The sequence below is a fragment of the Gallus gallus genome, chromosome 5 (assembly GCF_016699485.2).
Source record: "Gallus gallus isolate bGalGal1 chromosome 5, bGalGal1.mat.broiler.GRCg7b, whole genome shotgun sequence".
Classification (NCBI taxonomy): Eukaryota; Metazoa; Chordata; class Aves; order Galliformes; family Phasianidae; genus Gallus; species Gallus gallus.
The window spans coordinates 13,644,622-13,667,027 of NC_052536.1; the positions used below are offsets into that span (position 1 = coordinate 13,644,622).

The following is a 22,406-nucleotide window of genomic DNA, read 5'->3' on the forward strand; positions in this document are numbered from 1 at the left end:
GACTCTGATACAAGTCAGGTAAGAAAGCTGAGAGGTGTGAAGGGCTGTTCATCCTCCATCTTTCCAAAGATTCCTCTATGTCTCTAGCAGCTTGTCAAATTACCTTTTGCCAGCTAATGGTGCAACTGAAAGACTTCCTCTTTGCCAGCTGATTCCCTGCCTCACCTGTTCCAGACTTCCCAGCACCCTGTGCCTGGTGCTCCTCAAGAGGTAGACAACCCACTCTCCTTTTCAATTTTAAGATTCATCTTTATCACCATCTCCTATGGCTCCTACAGATATCATGCTTTATCATGACACGTCTGCAGACCGTGGTCCCAGCTTGGCCATGTTTTGACTGACAGATCAAGTGTTTCAGATCACCTTTAGTGGCAAGTATCAAAGAGAGGGGTCAAATACAGGCAAGAGAAAGGCAGAACCAAGAATCTGGGAAAGATAGTTACATTCCAAGTGTTTTGTTACCTTCTTCTTCGTATTCCTCTGCAGTGAAATAGACGAGGGGGGGGAAAAAAAGCAATCATCAACTTTAGCACCCAACACACAGCCAACGACAGGTGACACATCAGTAGGATGTCACCCACAATAGAATCCTTTATGTTTACACGGATATGGGCAAGATGCCCCCAGAGGGTCCACTTTCAAATCAGAAAGAAAAATACCAAACAAGATGCCTTTGAGAAAAAGCTATACAATGGGAGGGGGGTGATATTGTACTGAATTATTTCTTGAGCAATGGGAGCTCAGGTATACAAGCATGTTAGGGGAAAGAGTTGGCAGGGAGGCCCAATGAGTACACAAAAAAAAAAAAAACCAACAGAAAATACAGAGAAAAAAACATATACGTTTCTACGTTGCTTATATATGTTGTGTTTCTATGTTTCAAAACAGAAATTACGTCTAAAAAACTATCAAAATAAATTGCCAGCAGATGGCAGTGCCTCTACAAAGAAAGAGCAGCATCCCCACACAGTCAGGACGTCAGTTTTGGGCTGAAATCCCAAGGCTTGCCCGCAGCACAGAGGCAGCCAAACACTGACATGCAAAAAAGACTGATACAACAACACATACTTAGACGTCAGGTAAAGCTAACCGCACCAACACATTGCAGTAAGAGACCAACAATAGACAGAAAGGAGAGGGTAGACACAGTCAGTGAATGCTACAGACTTGCACAGAGGAAATGAGAGATTTTGGACTTACCCTCTCCGTGCTCCCTGTGAGAAAGAAAAGAAAAACTGTTATTGCAACTACATTTTTCTTCCACTCCATATTATTGCCAGGCTTTGCTGAAGAAATCCAATGCACTTCTATTTAAAATCTACGCTGTTTCTTCTTTCCCCCATTCTCTCTTTGCTCTCAGAAGAGTCCTTTAGTTTTAAGATTATTAAAAGTCAGTTTAGTAATGCTCTTGATTCTGCTTGTGCATATGGAGCCGTGTCCAAGCATAATGTTAGCATCATATGACACCCACAAGGAAACACTTTACAGAGGCTGATAAGGCTGATGGACTTCAGCCCTGATGCACTGTGCATGATGGCCTTCAACTCTAGAGTTGCCTACTAAAACTTTGGGATAAAGCTGATGCTGTTGATGTTTATCCCATGGCTTTTATCACCTCAATTTCATGTTCTGTTCCCATTCCCCAGGTCTTCTCCCCAGCCTTTCCTGCATTGCTGTCACCTTTCACAAAACCCAAACCTTTAACCAGCTATGCCTGGCAAAGTCAGATAGGGCACCAACTAACCAACCAGAAGAGACTGAGCAAGGGATGTGTGGGATAGATGTTGCCCTAAGAAGTGGGGAATTTCATCTTTGGAAGTTTTTTTGTGTTTATTATTTAAGAGTTAGCTGGACATAAAGGCCTCGTAGTAAGGGAAGAGAATAACTGACCTCAGCAGGTCTGCACTTGAAGCCTCTGATCCTGTGATTGCCTTAAATCTCCCCTCTCTACCTTGACATAGAAATGCCAACTGATCTCAATGAATTTGGACACATTACTCTGAACTTGTTAAATCAGGGCAGAAAGCAGTTCCTCCACCACTCCATATTTCATTCAGACTCCATTATGAGTAGCACCATAGCCACCAAGGACAAGTGGAGTTGGGTCAAGGTGCCGGGAAGGCTTTCCCTGCTGCGTGAACTCCAGCAGACCCTTTGACACCATAAGCCCTTCTCCTGCTGCTCAATGCCGTGGGGCTGTGCATGGAGTGACAGCTACCTCCCATCCCCATGGGAATGCCCTAGGGCACTCTGTGGACCCAAGCAGAACAGATGAACGTGCAGGAGGATCGCTCTCTACTTACACTTCCTCGGTATCAGACATGTTGGCAGTGAGTTTCTAGATAAAAGATGAAAAGAAGAAGAAAAAAAGTGTTATTAGTGAGAGAGCCTCCTAAATAATTCCAAGGCAGGAGCAGATGGGTTGACATTTGAAGACTAAAAAAGCCAGGCATCTGCTTTCCCACACAGCAGCCAATCCCCCACCAACACTGCCATTTTCGGAGTGCTACAGACCCCTGCCAGCCAGGTCAGATGAGAAGGAGAAGTGGAAAAGGGGAAAGATCATCTGGCAAGATGTGCCGCCTATCAACTCAGCCACCCTGGGGGGGGGGGGGGGGGGAAGGGGGAATCTGGACCTGGCTTTGGGTTACAAAACCTCCAAGGCTGAGGGAGATGGGCACAGGCCTTGTCCTCTCGCACCTGTCTGACATTTCCATCACTTCAGCAAGATCAGAGAAATTTTGCTTTCTTTTATGCTACTACAAGTGGGAAGATACCAGCTTCAAAGCATTACTCAGAGCTAGAAAATACAATAATAATAAAAATCCAACCACTTCACAGATATATCCATAGATAACTATTTAATTGTCAGCACGCAGAAACTGTCATTAAGTGCATTAGGTAAGAGCGTCTGGCTTACACAGTTGATTAACACATGAACAATGGGCTGCTGATTAATTTACGATGAAAACTCGCCAAATGTATGGTTAAGCAACCTACATCAATCTAACCAGTTGTACATATTACATCACATCTCCCAGGACGTGGCAGAGACAAATCCATCTATGGCTCAAGCCACTCTTAGAGCACATTGTGGTGTAAGGCCCCCACTCTTCTAAAAGCCCTGTCTGCCCTGAAGCTGGGGGCAGGAGGTAGCCAGGGCCCCTCCAGACTTCCTCCAAATTGGCAGTAGGTCTTAAAATACAAAGCCAGGCTCCTCTCGGCAAGGAAACCCAAACCGTGACTTTCACAACTTCATTACTCAGCTGATATATGAGAGATGTCTTGAAGGAGCAGGTGGACTGATTTAGGTTCAAAAGGAACAACTGCAGCTCAGAAGCTTTCTATTTCAGAGGAAGGCGGTAATCCCAGAGGCTCCAACTCTGCCCTATAAGGGATCCTTTCCATTCCCTAGCAGTGACCCTGAACACCACTCTTTAACACTACTCGATGACACCAACAGGATTTAAAAACTCATGTTCTAAACAGGCTGCATTTTCAACCTCCCCATATACTTTTATTATTAATAATTAATTTTTATTTTTAGGAAGTCAGCATTGCCCTGGAAGTCATGGCTGTGTTACAAATGGGAGGATGGCCTACTACAAGACCTGGGTACAACAATCTCTTGACGCAAGGCTGCATTTAACCGGTAGCTATGATTGCCCCCCACCCCTCAGGCATGACTTCTGTATTGGAGTAACCTCACCTCTGCAAAAGGCTTTTAGAATCATAGAATTGCTTAGAGTGGAAGGCACCCTAAAGATCATTGAGCTCCAACTGCTTGCTTAGGTATAACGCTACCTCTCGCCTCTCTTTCTCTAGATCATCCAGACTTCAGTATTAAGGCTTCCTCTCACTTCTAGCCCCTCTGCAGACAGTACGATAGCTCTGCAATCTCACTTCAGCCTCCAAAAATTATTTGAACTAATAGCAATAGCACTTAACAGTATGTTGCTTTCTGTAGTGGGTTGGTAGAGATTGTCCTGGCAAAGGCCCAAGGAGGGAACCTTCCAGAGGACCAGCTGTTGGCTTCTACTAAAGTACGTGATCTGTAGGACTCGAGGCAATGGCCAATCCTCCCATGCATTCTGCTTTAATTTGTAAAGGCAGATTTCACTCTTCTCGAGATGGAACAAAAAAATAAAGATAAAAAGAAGGACTGAAGAGCCTTGGGCTAAACTTCCAACATCACTGCATGGTACAAAAGAGTGATACTACTCTGTGCTGGAGAAGAAAATAGTCTGAGAGCCCTACGTGTGGATGCAGAGTGAAAATGTTTGTTTGGTGCAGTGTGGGCATGTAATGCAGGGCATACTGTTCTTTCCAAGGCAATTGAAGTCAACGGGAGACTTTGCAATCAGGCTTGCTATTAACTGTTATTGGAATGAGCTCATCCACTCTCCAATTTAGCTCTCAGGACTTCTTGCTGAGGGTTGTCACATTGGTACTCCCCTACACTCTTCCATATTTGTTAATCCAAGTGCTGTGACAGCGAGTGGGACTTGGCATGGCATTTGCCCACATGCTAGGAAAGCCAAACAAGAATACCAAAGTCTCTGACACCCAAATGCCCCGATCCAGAGGGGCTTTCCGGGCTCTGGATAAAACAAATCAATAACAAGACAAGGACAAAACGACATAACAAGAAAAATACCCTGGGCAGCTTGAGAGCCATCTATGAGACAAGAAACGATTCTCAATTCCTGTACCATCCCCATAGCTAACCGTGTCATCAAAGCAGCAAATAAAACAGATCCGTATTTACATCCAAAATGGACTGAAGAAAGCAATCCACTAGGAACAGTATATGTTTTTTTCACTAAAGGCAATGGAAAATCTCCAGCTGGCTCAGGATTGCCCTTCAGTGGAAATTACATTACACGCAGCGAACGCAGCCCGACATTAAGGCTGCTAGCACCTTGAGGCAATAACGGGTTTTTGTTTGTACAGTGGCAGAGAAAAATGGGGTTTGGACTTGACTGAGGTTTAAGGATGTAATAAAATCAATTAGTTAATAATGCCTACCATCTGGGAGGAAAGCAAAACACAGCTTTGCAGCCTGAGCTTCCTGCCTCCTCTCACCCCTTCAGGTGAAAGCAAAGCTTACCTTCTGCATCTCATTCAAACTAAAAAACCCTGAATCATTCCATTTCTAATATTATTTGCTTACATTTTTCAAGCCCTAGTGCTCGTTCCACTCAAAAATGAAATTAAGCCATGCATGTTCACTTGCTTTTCCAATAAACACAGGGATGTGGCAGTTTTATTGCTTGCCCTCCCAACTGGCAGAATGAAAGCCCTCTTCCTCCTCAACCCCAAGTGGCCAGGGGCCAGCTCAGCTCGTCCTCTTTGACCCCAAACACTTCTGTCCCTGGCCAAAGGAGCAGAGCCATCACATCTCAAGAAGCATCTTAGCAGCTGGGAATGTGCCTGCCTGTGTGCCAGCTGGGAGGAGGAATGGGCTCCCTTGCACCCTAAGCCCATCCTTGGAAAAAACCCACCACCAGCCATACAAGGGAGACAAGGTGGCAGGAGCGCTATAGAAGGGAAGGAGGAATAAATTGGTTGTGCATGGACAATGGAACAATGATCAGGCAAGAAGCAATGTTCAATCCACCAAATGGCCATGGTTATCTTGGCAGGGGCTGCTGCAAACTCAACACACCTATCAATATTGTTTTTGTAATAATATATTATCTACACAGGTATGTATTTACATATTTTACTTCCATTCATCTGCCCCCTCCTTTGTTTCTGAACTGCTTGCTGTTTTCCAGCAATAAGTGCTTCTCCCACTGCTGGGATTGAGTAGTGGAGCTCACTTGTCTCCCGGTCCTCCACCAACACAAAGCAAAACACCAATTCTTGCCGTAAAATGCACCCTTTAACCTTGCCTTTGGGTGTTGTCTACTTGTTGTGTGGAGATGGCCAGAAGCAACAAGGCTAAAATGGAGAGATCAGCTGTGCTTAACTGATGTTCCCCACCCTTGCCCCATCCTGTCCCCATGTGCTTGGCCAGGCAGTCACCTACAGCCCCCTCAGCATGCTGGAGATCCTCCATGCCACCCACACCAGGGGTCATGCCAGCAAGGCACAGGGCTTTGAAGCCGTACTTTGGTAAACATCCCATAACCATGCTGTATTTACTCATCTACCTCCCGCAGAGAATGCTTCCCTAATTTTCTTCTTTCTATGCAAGGAGTGGAAGTTTCTAGTGGCTGTGTTAGTGCTCTTCTGCCCTCCATCTCCCCTGCCTCGGTCATCCCTTTCTTCTGGAGACACATCAGTGTTCCTGTCTTGCTGCCCAGGAGTTTTCCTGAACACGACATACACCTCCTTGACCACAGACAATACCACATCATTCCCAGCCTGCAATTTGGAGGTGTCTCTTCCCCTCCTGCTCACCCTCGCACACAGGTCCCTACAGGTGACACCAGACTCATGCAATACCCCCTCAAAGGGGGTAAGGAAAAGTGCCTTTCTCTTAGTGGGGACACTCTGTGCAGGATCTCAGACCTCACAAACCTCCAACCCTCCCCTTGGAATTATCCCCCATCCAAACCTCAGCCCCATTTCATTTCCCTATGGGGTCTCACTTACTTGGGGGTGTGGAGACAGGCGCGGAACTCCCTGCAGAGGGGACGGGCTGGGATCTGCAGGCGTCCCGGGGTGCTGCTGCTCTCAAGTTATAGTGACATTCGATCGTCTGCAGGAGCCGATTGGCCCCCAGCCCCCCAGCGATGGGCAGGGAAAGGAAGGGAGTGGGGTGAGGAGTGAGGGAAAGGGTGGAAAAAAAAAGTCATACCATGTATAGGAGCAGCTGGAGGGATCACACAGATGATGCTTAGATGGGAGGGACACTTTTGGAGAAAAAAAAAACAGCAGGGTTTGTGTTTCTATATTTACACTACACTAGGCAAGCAAAGCTTAAAGAGGGGTATCTGAGGCAAAGGCACCTCAGAAATGAAATGCAGGGCTGTTGGAACTCCACAGTGTGTGGCTGCTGCTTCAAACATGGCTGTGGCCCACTGCATTCTGCAAGCTCAGTACACAGCAGCCACCTCTGCACCCCCAGCCAGGCAGGGGTTCTCCTTGCTGCCCTTGAAGTGTGAGTGACTTTTTTGAGTTTGCAGAGAGCTCAGGAACATCCAGTGGTACTCAGAGGGTGAATGAGAAGTCAGCAGCGTATACCACATGAGGTTGTGTGTGTTGACACTCACCCATGTCTTGCCAAGGGTCCTGCCGAGCATTAGCATTGAAGGAGACCTAGACCAAAATACAAAAATAGAGCAGGAGAACCTCACAAGAGCATGCCTGACCTCAAACCACACTCAGAGCCTTCTCAGTGTGATAAAGAACTGATATTTAAGTAAGGACATCCTACAGCAAGCCTGGGGTGTCTGAACCTCCCAGTCATCCCTACACAGGATCAGAAGCCTTTAGATGCACGGAGGGACCCAATGGGCAGCCCAGATGCATGCAAGGCTTTACCAGCTGCACAGGCACACAAGCAAAGGCTCACAGCACTTTGCACGACCCGCAGGTCACGGTTTCCATTTCACTGCCTCTTGCAGCTTCAGCCCCCATCCCCTCCTCCCATCTCCCCTTGGCAGGCAGCCCCTGCCACAGACCGTGCCCACAGTGTGCCTGGCAGATGGGGCACCCCTTTCTCGCAGCCTGTAGGAGCAGAGAAAACCTTTCGGAGCTGCAGGACAAGTGATATTTTTGGCTCGGCTCACAGATCGATTCCTGCCCTCTCCTTCCCCGCCACTTGCAGGAAGGAGTCCCCGAGTGAGGATGTAGAGAGCAGCTTTTAAAGACGTGGAGCAGGGCGCTGCAGCCTCCCATGCACCAGGTAACCTGCACGAGCAAAAATCCCCTTATCCCCTCCCTGCCTCCTGCAACCCGGCTTGTGATGACGCTTGTGTTACCCATTGGGTGGGAAGGGGACAGTGCCATCAGGTCTGTACCCATGCTGAGTGCCCGGCTTTGGACAGGAGAAGCCTGGTGGTGACAGAGCCCCAGCAGCACCCACATGGTGACTGTGACCAGGAATCACAGCCTGCATTCCCCCAAATACCAATGCAGCCAGTTAGCTTTCGTGCCACATTTTAGGCATCACTAAGCATTTTTGCCATCTTGCACTGGCTTGTTCCCATTGCATGCTCCGCTGGTTGGGCATGTCTCCAAGAAATAATGTATTTGCCCAAACTGACAGCAGAGCAAGGATGTACTGGAGGGGAGTCCCTCATTGGTTTCTCCTTTTATATCAACTGTAGTGTCTGTCTGGCAAAGGTCCCACCAGCCTCCTTCTCTTATCTGTTCTTCTGCATCGTTCTTGCTGCTGATGGGGCATCTCCATTCAGGTCCCTCAAACCAGGGTGTGCTGACAAAGCTGCACAAAGGCAAAACTGGCATTAACAGGTTGTGGGATGGACAAGCAGCCAGGTGTTCTGACCTGCTGCAGCCCTTGACTTTCTACAGTGTTACTAGGTTGCAGACATTGGGTCTTGGTGCCATGCTATGTACTGTGCAGCTCCATAAGCACAGAGATGCAGGAAACAGATGCTAACTGACAGAAAATAAATTATATGCAAACTTTGGTCTCTGAAGCACACCCTTTGATCTCATATGCATGTCTGTGCTGGTGTGGACACGTTGCTCCAGATGAGCACTCACCTTGGTGTTATGTAGCACATCACCCAGATGCTTGTTACTGTCCCCAAAGGATGCCTGTGCATCCTATGGGTTTCCCCCACTGGGAGTGCTCATGTCCATGCCCGCACCCTATCCTGGCTGCCTTGAGCTGTGCGCTACGTTGCCAGTGCCAGCCTGGTCTGACTGCAGGGACCTGTGCCATTTACCCCCTGAGCAAAGGCTCATCTGATACTTGTATTCTTCCTTTGCTCTGCTACCACCTGGCTCACAAGTGGGGCTCATTTCCCTCGGCCCACTTCAGTGCTCCATCCTTTCTTCTCTCTGTGGACCTCACCATCAGCTCTGGCATGTAATCACAACCCTCTCCAGTATTTATTTTGTGCCTTAGCCACATAATCCACACATATCACATGGCTACTCCTTATTTCACCTCCTGCTGCCATATGCCAGTTCCATCCACAGCCATCATGGCCAGCAGGAAAACATCACCATCCACCTAGCAGTCCCTACTCATAGCACTGACCAGAAAAGGTAAGACATGATTGCTTACATCTACCTTTCTAGCAAAATCTACTGGATTTTGCTAGATGAGGATACAGCAAGCACCAGTCTTTGGAGACCATCTCATCTACCACGGATGGTATCAAGACCACACAAGGTAGGCACCAGCCAGGCTTTCAAACTGCATCAAGTCCATCTACCTACTGTGCTCAAACCAGAGCCTATTTTTCTTTTACACTGACATTATTCCAACATGGGAGAAGATACAAAACCAACAGTGTTACTCCTCAAATTGGAGCCAGAGACTAGGACAGAAACCCAGGGAAGTTTCCATTGGAAGTCTCTGCAGCCCTCTGCAGCCTTCAGAGCCCAAAGTCCTGCCTATTAATCTCTTATTCACCAACTCCTGATCCTGAGCAAAATCAAAAAGCCAAAAATATCAAAGCCAATCACACCTGGCCAGAGGTCCTCCTGAGGTCCTTCTCCAGATAGCATTGTCCTTCGTCCTGCATTTGCATCTTCATGCAGGAGCTAGAGGAACTTCCAATGGCATGAAGATGGTTAAGTCACCCAAAGTGAAGCTACATACAAGGCAAAGGTGTTTTACTTGCATTTTTCCATTACTCACCTTCAAAACGTTTCTTTATTGGGTTTGTTATTACTTTCTGAACTCCTATTTGGATGCTTTCAAAACAAAGAATTTTGATTTTTTGCATGATTCTGCTTTTGGCACGCTTGTCCATGTGTACAGACTTCAACACTGGAACTCTTAAAGTTTTCCAGGAAAACTTGCTGATTGAGCTCACTGGGGAAGGGATGAGATGTTTGTTTTTCTGGCTTGTGACACTGTCAATTATACACTTCTTACTGTGATTTAGAGCAGGCGGTAAATGAGAATCACAGAAGACATTTGGTAAGGAACTCTAAATTCTTATCCAGGTTTCTCCTTTTCTTCTCTTTCTCCCACGCCAGAGAAAGAATTTCTGCAGAGGGCTTTGATCAACAGCTCAAGGTTAAAGTAGATGCCCTACGTTCACTGAAACGCTCTATCCAATTTAATTGAAGCAGTTGCCACTAAGAAGGCAAAACAGATAGCAGCTAAGTAGTCTCAGAGGAAAGACGGAGTATAAACAAATATTTTCTGTTCCTGAGTAAAATCCAGTGACCTGTTTTAAGCAGCAGGTCAAGCAGAGATCAGAATAGCCTTAAACTTTAAAATGAGCTCCTGTATTTAAGTACCAGCAGGTTGCTGCCATTTTACCAGTGATGACGGGATGCTGGGGAATGTGCAGCACAACTCAGATGGGATGAGCAAAGGCCACACTTCTCTTGGGCTGCTCTAATGCCTTGTATGGAATTTAGGATCAGGACCTCAGTCCTCAATATCCCACAGCTTGTTTCTCCGTCTCCCAGTTGGAAAGGACGTGGGCAGGGCTCACACCTCTGACAGCAGGCATGCCAGCACCCAGACATTTCTATAGCCCCATCCCCAAGTGTTTCAGAGAGAAGGCTTTCAGGTCCAGATCTGCAGGAGAAGCAAAACGCAAAGTGACTGGGAAAGTGAGAGCAGAGATCCAGAAACCAGCCTCTAAATGCCACCTGACACCTACTTTCATTTACTTACTCTGTTAGAACCAATTGTAGCAGTCAGGAAAGTGTAGGATGAGGGCAGCAGTAGCTTGGGGAAGTTTTCAGGCTATAGGAATTCCACAGAATCATTAAAGGTGAAAAAGACCACTAAGATTATCTAAATCTGACCATCAACCCAACATCACCATGCCTACTAATCATGTCCCTCAAACTTGTAGGCATTCATGCAAAACAAGATACTTCATTAAGATGGAATAAATATTTGTGAGGGTGTGGGATTGCCTCCCTGAATCCTAGAGGGTGGCTGGGACACCTCACAGTATCATTCTCCTGATGGTAGCTCCATGATGTCTCCAAGATTCAGAGGTGTAACAAGGAGGATAAAAGGCCACTAATAGGCTGTCATATTCATGACTGAATTACCTACGCGTGCCTCCATCCATCTTCTGGACTCTGCTGTTCACCTTCCTCCTTCTGTAGGGAGGAATTCAATCAGCACTTTAAGGAGGACACAAACATGTCTACCCTTCAGCCAGTAGGAGCTTCTGCCCTCATCTTACCCCATCAAGAACAGAAACCCTGCCTGCCTACTTAAGAAATAGGGATGGATCTGAAGACCTCTTCCTTCAGCATTAGAAGCAAACATAAGCCAACCTTGTGCATCATCCATACAATTCATCATGCATACTTCACACCTGCTGTGAATGAATTCATTAGACTGATACGAATTCAGTGGTGACAGAGGCAGAGCAGGATGCAACATGTTCTCAGGCATTTTCAAGTTCTGTTGAAGTTTTCTTACTCATAATACATGACTTTCTCCTAAGATTCCAGTGGGATTTCTTCTGTTTGTTATTGTCCATTTCTTTTCTCCCTGCAATGTTTTCAGTGTTGGAGATGATTTCTGGAGACGATTTCTACAGTCATCAGCCAAGGAAGAATTAATTGCATTAGAGTATTTGCATGAAGGACTGAGCACCTCCTTCAAGTTCTCCTGTGGGTCAGAGCAGAGCTGTGCGTGATTTCACCATCAGCAGGGAGGCAAGAGAGTCATAGAATGGCTTCGGTTGGAGGGGACCTTAAAGATCATCTAGTTCCAACCCCCTGCCATGGGAGAATCAGACTGCCCAGGGCCCCATCCAATCAGGCTTCAAATGCCTCCAGAGATGGGGCATGCACAACCTCTCTGGGCAAGAGGAAGAAAGTTAATAGAGCTTCCCTTCAGGAGAAGAACCTGGGTGGGCCAGACCTTCCCAACCCATGGAATATTAGATCTTATTGACCAACAAGTACCTTTTAACACCTTTTGTGGAAGGGTCAGAGTGGAAGGTGACTCCTAAGAAATGTGTTAGTCCCAAAATACCACCATCTGTACAGCTACCATGAAAACTGGCCTCAACAGATGGGCCACAACTCCGATGATCATGGGAAATACTCAACTTTCTCTATTCAAATCAGAGTGACTGGAAGACAGGTTAGAGATGCACTAGTTCACGGGGTGAATTAGCAACAAGGCTCAGTGGGGTAGTACTGGATAAGACAGAGTTCGCCTTCAGGGTTGCCTTTTTTGCACATCTCACCAATGTTTCCCCATTTGAAGTTCAGATTGAGCGCACCAAGTTTAACCTCATGCATTTCAGCTGTTGCACACACAGATTGGGCTGGGACAAGTCTAACTCCACAGAAATCCATAACCCAAAATTCAACACTGCTTGGTCAGTCCCTCAGCTCCAAGTCATTTCTCCTCTGCTCCCCAGCACAGCACTCCCCAAGATTGTACCCTCCAAGTACAGCACGTGCTATGCCAGGAACAAGCAGAAACAGAGCCAGAACTCATGCTATTCCTCTCCAAGGACAGTAACAATCAAAGCACAACTTCAAATTTGCATTTTGCAACCCTGTCTTTTGCAAAACAGTAAATCTGACCAGTAAACTTGAAAAACCTCCAAATGGTTTTTACTGCCTGAAGCTATCCTGCTAGAATATCTATCCTGGCAGATTCACCATCATCTGCCCTTCACCTCTCTGGTGCTTCAGATGCCAAACTTTGCAGTGCCAAAGCTGGGAGTATGCAATGGTGTTATCTGATAGCCCATCTTCACGCTTATTTTAGGCAATGGAGCTTTTCATGCTTTCAAAAACTAGTCACTTTACTTTTGAGAAATATCTTCTACTTACTGGCTACTGTAAATACTTTTTTTTTTTCCCCTCCTCATATGACATTTTGAACTTACCTACAGGGCTCTACAAAACAAGAAAACAGCACCTAAAATGATCTTGAAGGAATGATGATCTGTTAATTTTGCAAACAAAACATGATGCACCCAACATGCAAGTGATTGCACATGGAAACAAGTTACACATCAGTAAGTACTGTATTTCACCTCTCTTCACTTAATATAAATCCCTGATTTTTGCAGTGCTCTGTTCCCCTATCGTTCAGTTGCTTGCTTTGGGAGATGTTCTTGTTCCGTCTGCTTTAGACTTGCCCATAGGATTCAGGAGCTCAAGGTCTGTGACACCTTCTATTTAATCGAAGGACAAAGAGTGCATGCCTTTAGCATAGCTGCCACTTGGAGTTATTAAGAAATTAAGCGCTTTTCTGAAATTAATGATCTACATCAAACTGCTCCATTACAACCCAAATCCTCAGCAGACCCGATGCAAAGGCATAGAGAAATCATGCGTGCTCTGTCTTGCTACTGCTATCAGGATAATGGAATCATTAAGGTTGGAAAAAGACCACTAAGATCACCAAGCCCAACCATCAACCCACCAACACCACGTCCACTGACCACATCCCTCAGTGCCACACCTCCACGGTTCTTGAACACCTCCAGGAACAGTGACTCCACCACCTCCCTGGGCAGCCTGTGCCACTGTCTCACCACCCTTTCAGAGAAGAAATTTTTCCTAGTATCCAGCCTGATCCTTGTAAGGGAGTCCATCATTTTCAAGCAAGTAGCAAGTTTTATTACATTTTGTCACTGTCAGATCTGTTCTTTATCTACTAGAAAAAAATAAGAGCATCTCATAGCATTGGGGAAGGTGTGTAGAGCAGGCAAGAGATAGCAACAGACCAGCTCAGATTTGTCCAGCAACTGATCAGCTGCTGCCTCATTATTTATAGCCTCCCTGCTCCTTGGGCTTGTTTACTGCCCTTCCCTGAGGTGCCGGTGGGAGGAGAAATGCTGACATTCAGGCCCAGATGCCTCAGAGCCTGACCTTTCCTTCTGCGAGCACATTTCAAGGGACAAAGTCACTGAGAAACTTTAGCCCTTTCCATCTACTGCCTCGCTGAAGGCCCAACGTGGAGCTGCATTCAAGCAGTAGGAAAGGATCTCTTAATTAGCCAGCATGTATATATAGAGACAATTATAAAATGGACCTATAATTATTTTATGCCTGGAAAGAGAAGGAGACGAAGTCTAGCCCCAGTCTTGAGTCAGAACGAGCACAGCAAAGGTGTAACATCCAAAAGAGTCTTCAGTTTTCCATCAGCTAGGCTTTCCCCAAGTTTGAGCAGAGCTGTTTTGCAGCCTTCGAGAAATAAGCACTCAAATATTATGGGCCATGTTTTCCAATCCCATCTCCCATTCACTCCTGTAGAATCAAAAGTGATTGAAAATAAAATACCAGCCCAAAGCCTGCTGCACAGAGACAAATGGTATGTTTCAGTATTACTGTAGAAAAGAGCAGATGATATGCAACAGCATATTCCCACTCTGCCTAATCCTAACAAAAAGGATGGGGTTAGAAGAAGTTGCAGAGAAGTAACACCTCGAGGTGTACCTCAAAAGCAGTGCACTGAGAATCCACACTGGGGTGTGTGAGGCCCTTTCTCTGGACACCATTGACCTGCCAAGGAGGTGGTGAATTTGGAGAACAGCATAGGACACAGCCAGCCACCACACAGGGCCCAGAAGACGTGGCTCTTGTCCACCAGGCTCTGGAAGCAGACTTTCACAGCTGGAGCAAGACTTGTACATCACAGTAACCCCCACCCGCTCCCCACCAACACCTGCAGCATGTGCACACCACCACATTACCCCAGGAGGAGGAATAACACCTTGTAAAGTTAATATAATTGTGGAAAATTCTTCCCTGGCTGATTCAGATACCTCATAAAGAGCTGCACACACCTGCTCCAAGCCAGTTCCCTTCCTGGTTTCTCCAGAGGGCTTCCATGCAATCTGCTTGCTTCTTGCCATAGCCAACACCTGAATTATTGCAGCTGTTTCTGTTGAAACCACATGAGTTCCACGTGGACTGTAAGTGGAGAAATATGCCCTGCAAATTAACCCTCCTTAGCACAGGTACCTCACACAAGCAGCCTTCAGAGCTTTGCTACACTCTGCAAGCTGGCAGGATGCGCATCAGTAGAACAAAAAGCTTCTAGCAACCCTCTCCCAGCCAACTGCAGGATGGAGTGGAAAGAAATCAGTCTGTACCCATGCAGGCACACATAGGGCTGCTATGGGGATGTCTCTATGGTACAGTCGATGCTCTGGTCTCACTTGAAAAATCACAGCTTGGCAGAGGAAGGGTTGAAACAGAAGACCAGATGTCATCCATGACTCCTTGAATCCTATCTCCGTGGTGAGCTGAAGGAGGGGATGAGGGTATCAGCAGGCAAAGATCGTAGAAAGAAAAGAGACTTCTCTTGCACAGAGAAATATAAATAAATGTCAGAGAGCTTTCCCATTCCTAACACTTTAGGACAGCACAGGCAAGGATACTGCAATCTATATGCTGTCTCTACACCACAGAAATGTTATTATCCAGGTCACCTCCATAAAGAGTTTTTCATTAGATGGTTCCAGATAGGAGAGTCAGCTCATTAGAGTGCTGCATGCCCCTGCAGACAGCTGCTTTGACCTCAGCTCAGACGCACAAGCAAGCTGTAGAGCAATTTTTATAGCTGACTTCTCCAGTGCTTTTGGTTGAATCTTGATTTCTCAGGTCAATTAGCTAAGGAGCTGAGCTTTCTACCACCCCTAGCTGCTCAATCCAAAAAGTCTTCCACATGCTGCTCCACCTCACCCCAAACACCACTCATTCCCATCTTACAGTCATTCTCCCCACTCCCCAGTAAGAAGGAAAGTAGCAAGATAACCTCTTAAACTGAGCAAGCACAAGAAAAGCCTATTTTCCAGAACACATCAGACTCCTCTTCTTCTGGTGCTTCTTTTCCTTGTATTTTTTGCTCAGTAGCAGGGCTTATGAAGACAGCTTTGTTTATGGAACTCCTGCATCAAAACCCTCAGAGGTGCCATTGTTACAACATCTTCCTCAAATTTTATTAAATGCTTACAAAAAAATTGAATCCAGAACACATTGTAAATTGAAGCAGAAGCAAAATTATGTTGAGAGCCTTTGTGAGAAGGGGGTAGGAAAAAAAAGCACTTCAAGAGGATCTCCTTACCTGGAGAAGGAGTGCTCACCCCCACCATGGGCAGCAGAGGGAAAGGCAGCAGCTCTTTGAAGCAAAGCTGCTGCCACTGTCAACAAGGAAAAGTGGCAGGAGCATTATGGCATGGCTACTTAGTTGTGATTAAAGGATGATATGGGAAGTAAATAAACAGGACTAAATTAAACTGTTTGATGTGCACATGGAGATGGAGGTCCCTCGAAACAGATTCTGCAGTGCAACATCTTCACATACAGCTGGCACAAGGAGGGTGGCACAGAGTCTGCCCATCACTCTCCTTTCCAACACCAATTCCTCCACTGGGGTTCTCATGAGCTCCCCCCACTCCAGCCACCCAGAGCCAGAAGCTCTCCATCACACAGCAGAAGCCCTGCCAGCTGGTCAGGACAGCAGGCCCTTCTCTTTCAGCATTTGAAAAAGAAGAAAGGGAGGGGAGCCACAGCCTCCCATCTCCATGGCAGAGCCAGATTTAATTAAAAGAAAAAAAAAGAAGAAAAAAAAAGAGTCTTGTAGAAAGTTAAAAGTGGGACTGGTTTGGCCAGCTGATCCATCCCTCGCAGCCAGCTGGAGGCAGCGCGGGGTGTGCTCACCCCGAGAGGAGTCAGGCTGTACCGGAGCAAACTGACGTCAGGCAGGAGAAGAGAAATATCCTTGGATTATCTTCTATGGAGCAGAGGAAGTCATGGCATTGAGGATTGCATTGAGACGGGACCAAGCTCAGCTGTAAGGCAAGAAAATATTGTTAGACATACTTATATGTTGGATACTAGGAAAAATTTCAACTCTGAAGGAGTGCTCAGGCAGTGGCAGAGGCTGCCCAGGAAGGTGGTGGAGTCATCACCCCCATTGGTGTTCAAGAAATGTGGAGATGCTGCACTGAGGGACATGGTCAGTGGGCACGGTGGTAGGTGGATGGTTGAACTGGCAGATCTTAGTGGTCTTTCCCAACCTTAATGACTCTATGATTCTGCCCTACCACTGGAAATACCCTAGGCTGTATCATGCCTAACAGTTAAAGATGGTTTTATCCAACCCCGCTGATGCGAGGCAGAGGGAAGGCAGTGCTCCCACCAGCCTCCCCGGCCCAGCAGGCAATCAGCAGGTTTCCTCCCAAGCCCAGGAAAGCCACTTGAGCACAGAGCACGTTCCTCCAGCCCGCGGCAGCCGCAGCTCTCCACCCAGGACCATCTGCAACCGTATCAAGTTCCTGCAGCTCTTGATGCACCCTGCGCGCGACAGCTGGTGCTGCTGAGGGAAAATGACTTTTCCGCCATGTGATGGATGGCTCCTCCATGCCAACACACTCCCTGCTGCTGCTCCCAGTTTTGGAGAGATTGTGGATGAAGTGGGGCAGAAGGGTAGGGATCCCCAGGTGGGCGACCTGCCCTCCTCCTCAACCAGCCCTGGGGCAGCTTGACCCTCTAGAAGCCTCTCAGTCCTGCTTCCCAGTCCACCATGAACCCAGACAATCTCTCCAAGCAGTATGCTTTTCTCCATCCCCAGGTTTTCTGCTGGCAAAGAAAGCAAGTCTATCTTTCCCTGTGCTTTTACTTTGTTATGCAGCAAGGGGGAAGCCAAGCACAAGTCTTGCTAGTTACAGAGTCTCCTGCATACAGTCTCTGAAGGAGACTCATCAGAAAAAAAAAACACAAGCGTGACAGAGAAGACAAGTAAACTAAGAACAAGCTTCCTTTTACTGCCTCATAGCATCTCTGCCTCTCCATTCAAGCTCGCAGATACCAGCACAGCCATGTGCTGTGGAAGCTGCCACCCATACAGTCTCTAAGACCCATGTCACAGCAGGTTTCGCAGGGATGCTGAGGTAGTAGCAAGAGTGATTTCAGGAGCACAGACCGCAAGCCCTGAGGTTACAGGGCACAAGCTCGTCTCTAACTCTCAAAACAGAGGGAAAGCTTTCCCGATGCATGCAGACTAGTCCTAAATTACTTGTTCCATGAACCTCCATGCCCACCACAGCAGCATCTTGCGCAGTTCACAGCAAATGCCAGGCCAGACCCCCTCCGACCCAAGCAGGAGGCTGCAGTTTTCCAGGATGCAGCAATCCATAGCATAAGGAGGCACTTAGAGATGATCAGTAGCTGGGAAGTTCATTGCCCTGCCTATTTAGTATTCCCAACACAACAAGCCTGAGCAGTTCAGCCTCATAATTCTGGCTTAGCAATGCAGCTAGACCACAGCTCGTCTTGTGATACAGGCTGTCTGCAGGACCACAGTCTGAGATGTATGAAATCATTCCATATTCAATCCTAACACCAGGTGAGTGTACTTGATCACATTGCGGTAGATAAAAACCACCCAAGCAATTACAAATCAGAATAGAATTGCACCACTGCAGGTGCACACCTCTTCAACTGAGGCATTTTACCTTTCTGAGCCAGAAAAATCTAGAATATCTACAAGGTATCTGGAAGGAAGAGCAGGTATATGATGGAGTGAGCTCTCAGTCTTCCTCAGAGCCCGTGTGGACTTGTTTCCAGGAGCAACTCTTAGAATAGAGCAAATCCTAATCCTAGCCTTGTGCCTAAGGCATGAAGCTGATAAGCTGCTGGGAATGCCCAACAGTTGTCACCCCAGCTTGCCCAAATCCCTTTGAGCCCCCTCGCCAAAATGCTGGGAGGTTTCTCATACTGCGGCTGAAACAAATGCATTGGCTGGGAACAGTGCAGCACTTGCTGGGCACTGCCTGGACCATACCCACCACAGCTTGTGCTTTGGGGGACAGCTCACCCACACTTCAATGCTTTCATTTTTCCCCTCCCTTTTTTGGGGAAATCCTTCTCCCTGCCTTTCCACCAACAACTTTAGTAGATAGCATCTACTCTATACCGATTGACTTTCCAGCCTGGTGCTGGTAACAACACTACAAGACCAAAGGAAACACCTGGCACTCAAGCAGGATTACCCGTTCTGCACTTCTAAGAGTTATATTTTGGGGTAGGCTACCTGCGCTATAGGTAGCGCAGTGCAAGCCCCCCATCTCAGGGGGGATGCTTAGGCTGCAATTTCACTAACCAGAGTGGAAAGCATGCAATAGCCCCTGTGGGCAACCCTGACATCACCCCTTCTCATCTTCCTTATTCAGGATGCTCGGTCATATCCTGCACTGGGGATTAAGGGACTCTGATTTATGCTTCATTTCATAGCAAAACTCAGCAACTCCGCACTAAGCAAGAGCCAGAACAGAGTCAGATTTCTTTCTGGGGACTGCCAAAGAATCATGGCTGAAGCAGAGTGCTTGGTGTTACCCAGACTTGCTGAGGAAGAGAAAGAGGAGAACCAGGGCTAGTTTTCTCCTGCTTTCCTCAACAGCAAATCTGCACAGCGCTCAGCAGAAAGCGGTTGGCGGCACTGGGGGAACACTACTCCAGGGAGCTAGTAATAGAGATGGAAAAACAGATATTTGTCCCCTCCAGGAGCAGCACAACTTTGGCTTAAAGGGGTTCTAGGTGCAATTCCCACTGGAGATTAGAGCCAATCCAGCCTACAATCCCTGCCTCTTCCACTGAAGATTAGTTTCACTGTCCAGAGAAAACTAACATTTTTCCTCAAAGGCTGATGAGTGCAGATAAAGGAGGTTACCACTGTGCTCAACACAGCAAAGGAACACCTGAGTTATGGTTATGACAAAGCACTTTCTCACCAGATAAGCACAGCTTTAAGCCCTGCCTTTCACAATAGGGATCCCTATCTGCCAGCTAAAAAACAAAGCCAGTATCAGCTTTAACTCAAGGGACACATGTAAATTTAAGGCACTGTATCAGAGTATTAGTAGCTGGAATCTGGAAAGCTCTGAGATACTTCCAATTTGTGCCTCTGGGGAATGTTTCAGAGCTCTATTATCTTAGAACTGTTCCATTTCTCCTAATGTTTTGCTCCAGATCATGGTAGGACTTGCCAAGATGTGAACATCTAGGGTCCCAAAGAGCCCTCACTGGCTTTTATGCTAATGCCAGGAGCAGGAGGACTCCAGCTTTGGCAGCACAGCTTCTCCCAGTACATCTCCTGCCCTGGCTCACCACCCTCCAGACTAGCTGAGGCTATCTTGGGACCATAATGAAGCCAAGTCTGATGCTTTTCTCACACAGTACTGACTCTGCGCTTGCTTTTAGAGAAGAAGGAGGCTATATATCTGAATACTCCAGGATCTAGCCCAGGACTAAGCCCATCTCAACTCTAAGCTTTGCGCTTTCTTCTAGGAAATGACCATGCTGATCACAGTATCATCCTCCATCCAGCCCACTCCCGTCCGCCATCATGCATCTCCCCCTCCCACCCTCCCGAAGCCCAAGAAGGACAACCTGCGGCTCCAGCAGCTGCTGAAGAAGGCTGCCAAGAAGAATGCCATGCTAGCTGCAGAGCAAGCTAAGGCTTTTCGGTCCAACCTTTCCCCAGTGAATGAGGCCAGCTCTGACCTAGAACGCAGTGAGAATGTTCCCCCAGCAGAGACCCCCAAAGCAGCAACAGCAGCACCTGGCCCCACCAGCCTCCCAGTGCACCTCTCCATCAAGCCAGTCACCCACCATCGTGTGCACTCCCCCTTCCGCAAGAGCAAGCCCTTTGTGTTGAAGGTCACCGAGCAGAGACGCATTGCTGAGCACCTCAGGCTCACCACCCCCCCAGCTGAGTCCCCACTGCATGAGCCAGGTGTTCCCAAGGCTCCCCAGCAGCTTGAAGGCACAGATGCACACCTTCCCCCTCCACACACTTCAGTACTCATTTCTGCCCATCCTCCTCTTTCCAGCACACCCAGCAAGGAAGGGGCATCAGAGGCCACCTATATCACCAAGGTGCACACTTATTTCCGCAGCGTCAAGGCACCAAGAGCCAAGACACCAACATCACATCAGATCCAAGCAACATCCAGCCATGAAGACAAAAGGCCTTCCTCTCCATCACCTGAAACAAGAGGCTCTGAACCATTCCCAGGGCAGGCATCTGTCCTCCTTGACAGCAGCAAAGCCCCAGCTCCTACACCGCAGCCTGCCCTCCCTCCTGCTGCAAAGGCAGAGCTTCCTAACCAAGCTCCCAGGCCTACCTCTCCTGAAGAGACTAGCAAGGCCCCTTCACTCAAGCCCAGCACTCCTGATGTCCACTCCTGTAAAGTTACAGCCCATGAAAGTGATGCAGAAATATCCAGATCAGAGAGAGCTCCTGAATTGACCAGGCAAGATGGTGATGTTCTAAAACCATTGACACCTGGCACGCCTTGGAAGCCAGAACAGCCTGAAACAGCAAGCCCTGCACAAGCTGAGCCTACCTCCATAGACACAAAGGCAGAACACACTGTGCAACCTCAGCCAACCCCCAGCTTGCCAAACACCAGCCCTCCTCTCAAAGCCAGGCCACCACCAGTGGAAGACTCAAGGCCTTTTGGAGCCAAGGGCAGTGGCTGGTATCGTCTCAGGAAGCACCTGATGTTGCAGCCAGAAGCACCCAGCTTCCCAGAGCTTGAGGCAGAAAAACCAGGACAGGAGGAAGGGAACAAGGAGAAGGACAGCTCTCTAAGCATCAGTCAAGACAATAGACCATTTAAATCGAGAGCCACGAAGATGTGGGATGCTGTTTTATACCAGATGACAGTCAACAGGGAGAGGAAGCAGCAAGCAGAAGAGAAAAAAGCGCAGAAGGAAGAAGGCTTCTTTCTTCCCCGCCGTTTACCCATCTTTCTGCATAAGCCACGCTTCGATGCCCGGAAACTGAGAGAGCTGGCTGCCAAACCCATGACAAAGATCACCACTATGTTTGAGGTAGGCCGTTATGGATCCAGGACAGACAAGGAGCACACCAAGAGCTTTAACAGAACAGCATCAGGATGGTCAGTCAACTGAAGCCAAGTTACTCCAGCAGACCTACCACTCCAGAAGGTCCTATGGGGCACCATGCAAGAGAGCACCTGCAACTAGGTAGTCTGCCTGGCAGAGCCAAGTGTAAGGAAAAAATAAAATAAAAGTAAACCGCCTCCAAGCCAGCAGCCTCATGCTGAGAGTTTAAGGGTTACTCTGTATATAAGCTTATATGCCACGCATGCCATATCCACATGCCACAAACCAGAGAAACAGACACACATTTTCAACAGAGCCAACAGCAAACACTACGCAGAGAGGGATGACACAGCAGAGACAATCTGCCTGTGGAAAAAGCCCCATTTAGAGTAAGATGATAGAACCTGAAGGAGGGAATGCATCTCTTCACCCAAAGCAGA

General features: G+C 47.5%; 3 protein-coding genes across 55 annotated transcripts in view; 1 reads left to right on the top strand and 2 right to left on the bottom strand.

Annotated features, from left to right (window-relative positions):
• Positions 1 to 6,669, bottom strand: part of TNNT3 (troponin T3, fast skeletal type) — a 34,152-nt gene extending 27,483 nt beyond the window's left edge. For 34 of the 50 annotated variants that reach the window (XM_015286570.4, XM_040700686.2, XM_046941444.1 and 31 more), the window contains exons 1-4: positions 6,604 to 6,669; positions 2,304 to 2,338; positions 1,201 to 1,214; positions 463 to 480 (exon numbers count right to left, since the gene is read on the bottom strand). In XM_015286570.4, the coding sequence (XP_015142056.1) occupies positions 463 to 480; positions 1,201 to 1,214; positions 2,304 to 2,323 (52 nt within the window). In that variant the 5' untranslated portion in view covers positions 2,324 to 2,338; positions 6,604 to 6,669. The remainder of the gene's footprint in view (positions 1 to 462; positions 481 to 1,200; positions 1,215 to 2,303; positions 2,339 to 6,603) is intronic. The other 16 variants (XM_015286576.3, XM_015286573.3, XM_046941445.1 and 13 more) reach the window with 2 other exon arrangements.
• A 1,100-nt stretch (positions 6,670 to 7,769) lies between these two features.
• On the top strand, positions 7,770 to 22,168 carry PRR33 (proline rich 33). The gene is made up of 3 exons (XM_001234417.6): positions 7,770 to 7,858; positions 12,993 to 13,118; positions 20,401 to 22,168. The coding sequence occupies exons 2-3, from the start codon at positions 13,098 to 13,100 to the stop codon at positions 22,030 to 22,032; spliced, it is 1,653 nt and encodes a 550-aa protein (XP_001234418.2). The 5' UTR covers positions 7,770 to 7,858; positions 12,993 to 13,097; the 3' UTR covers positions 22,033 to 22,168.
• The window catches only part of LSP1P1 (lymphocyte-specific protein 1 pseudogene 1), a 39,080-nt gene continuing 32,701 nt past the window's right edge, over positions 16,028 to 22,406 (bottom strand). For all 4 annotated transcript variants that reach the window (NM_001303036.2, XM_025150540.3, XM_015286521.3 and 1 more), the window contains exon 11: positions 16,028 to 16,904. The gene's annotated coding sequence lies outside the window, so the exon portion shown is untranslated. The remainder of the gene's footprint in view (positions 16,905 to 22,406) is intronic.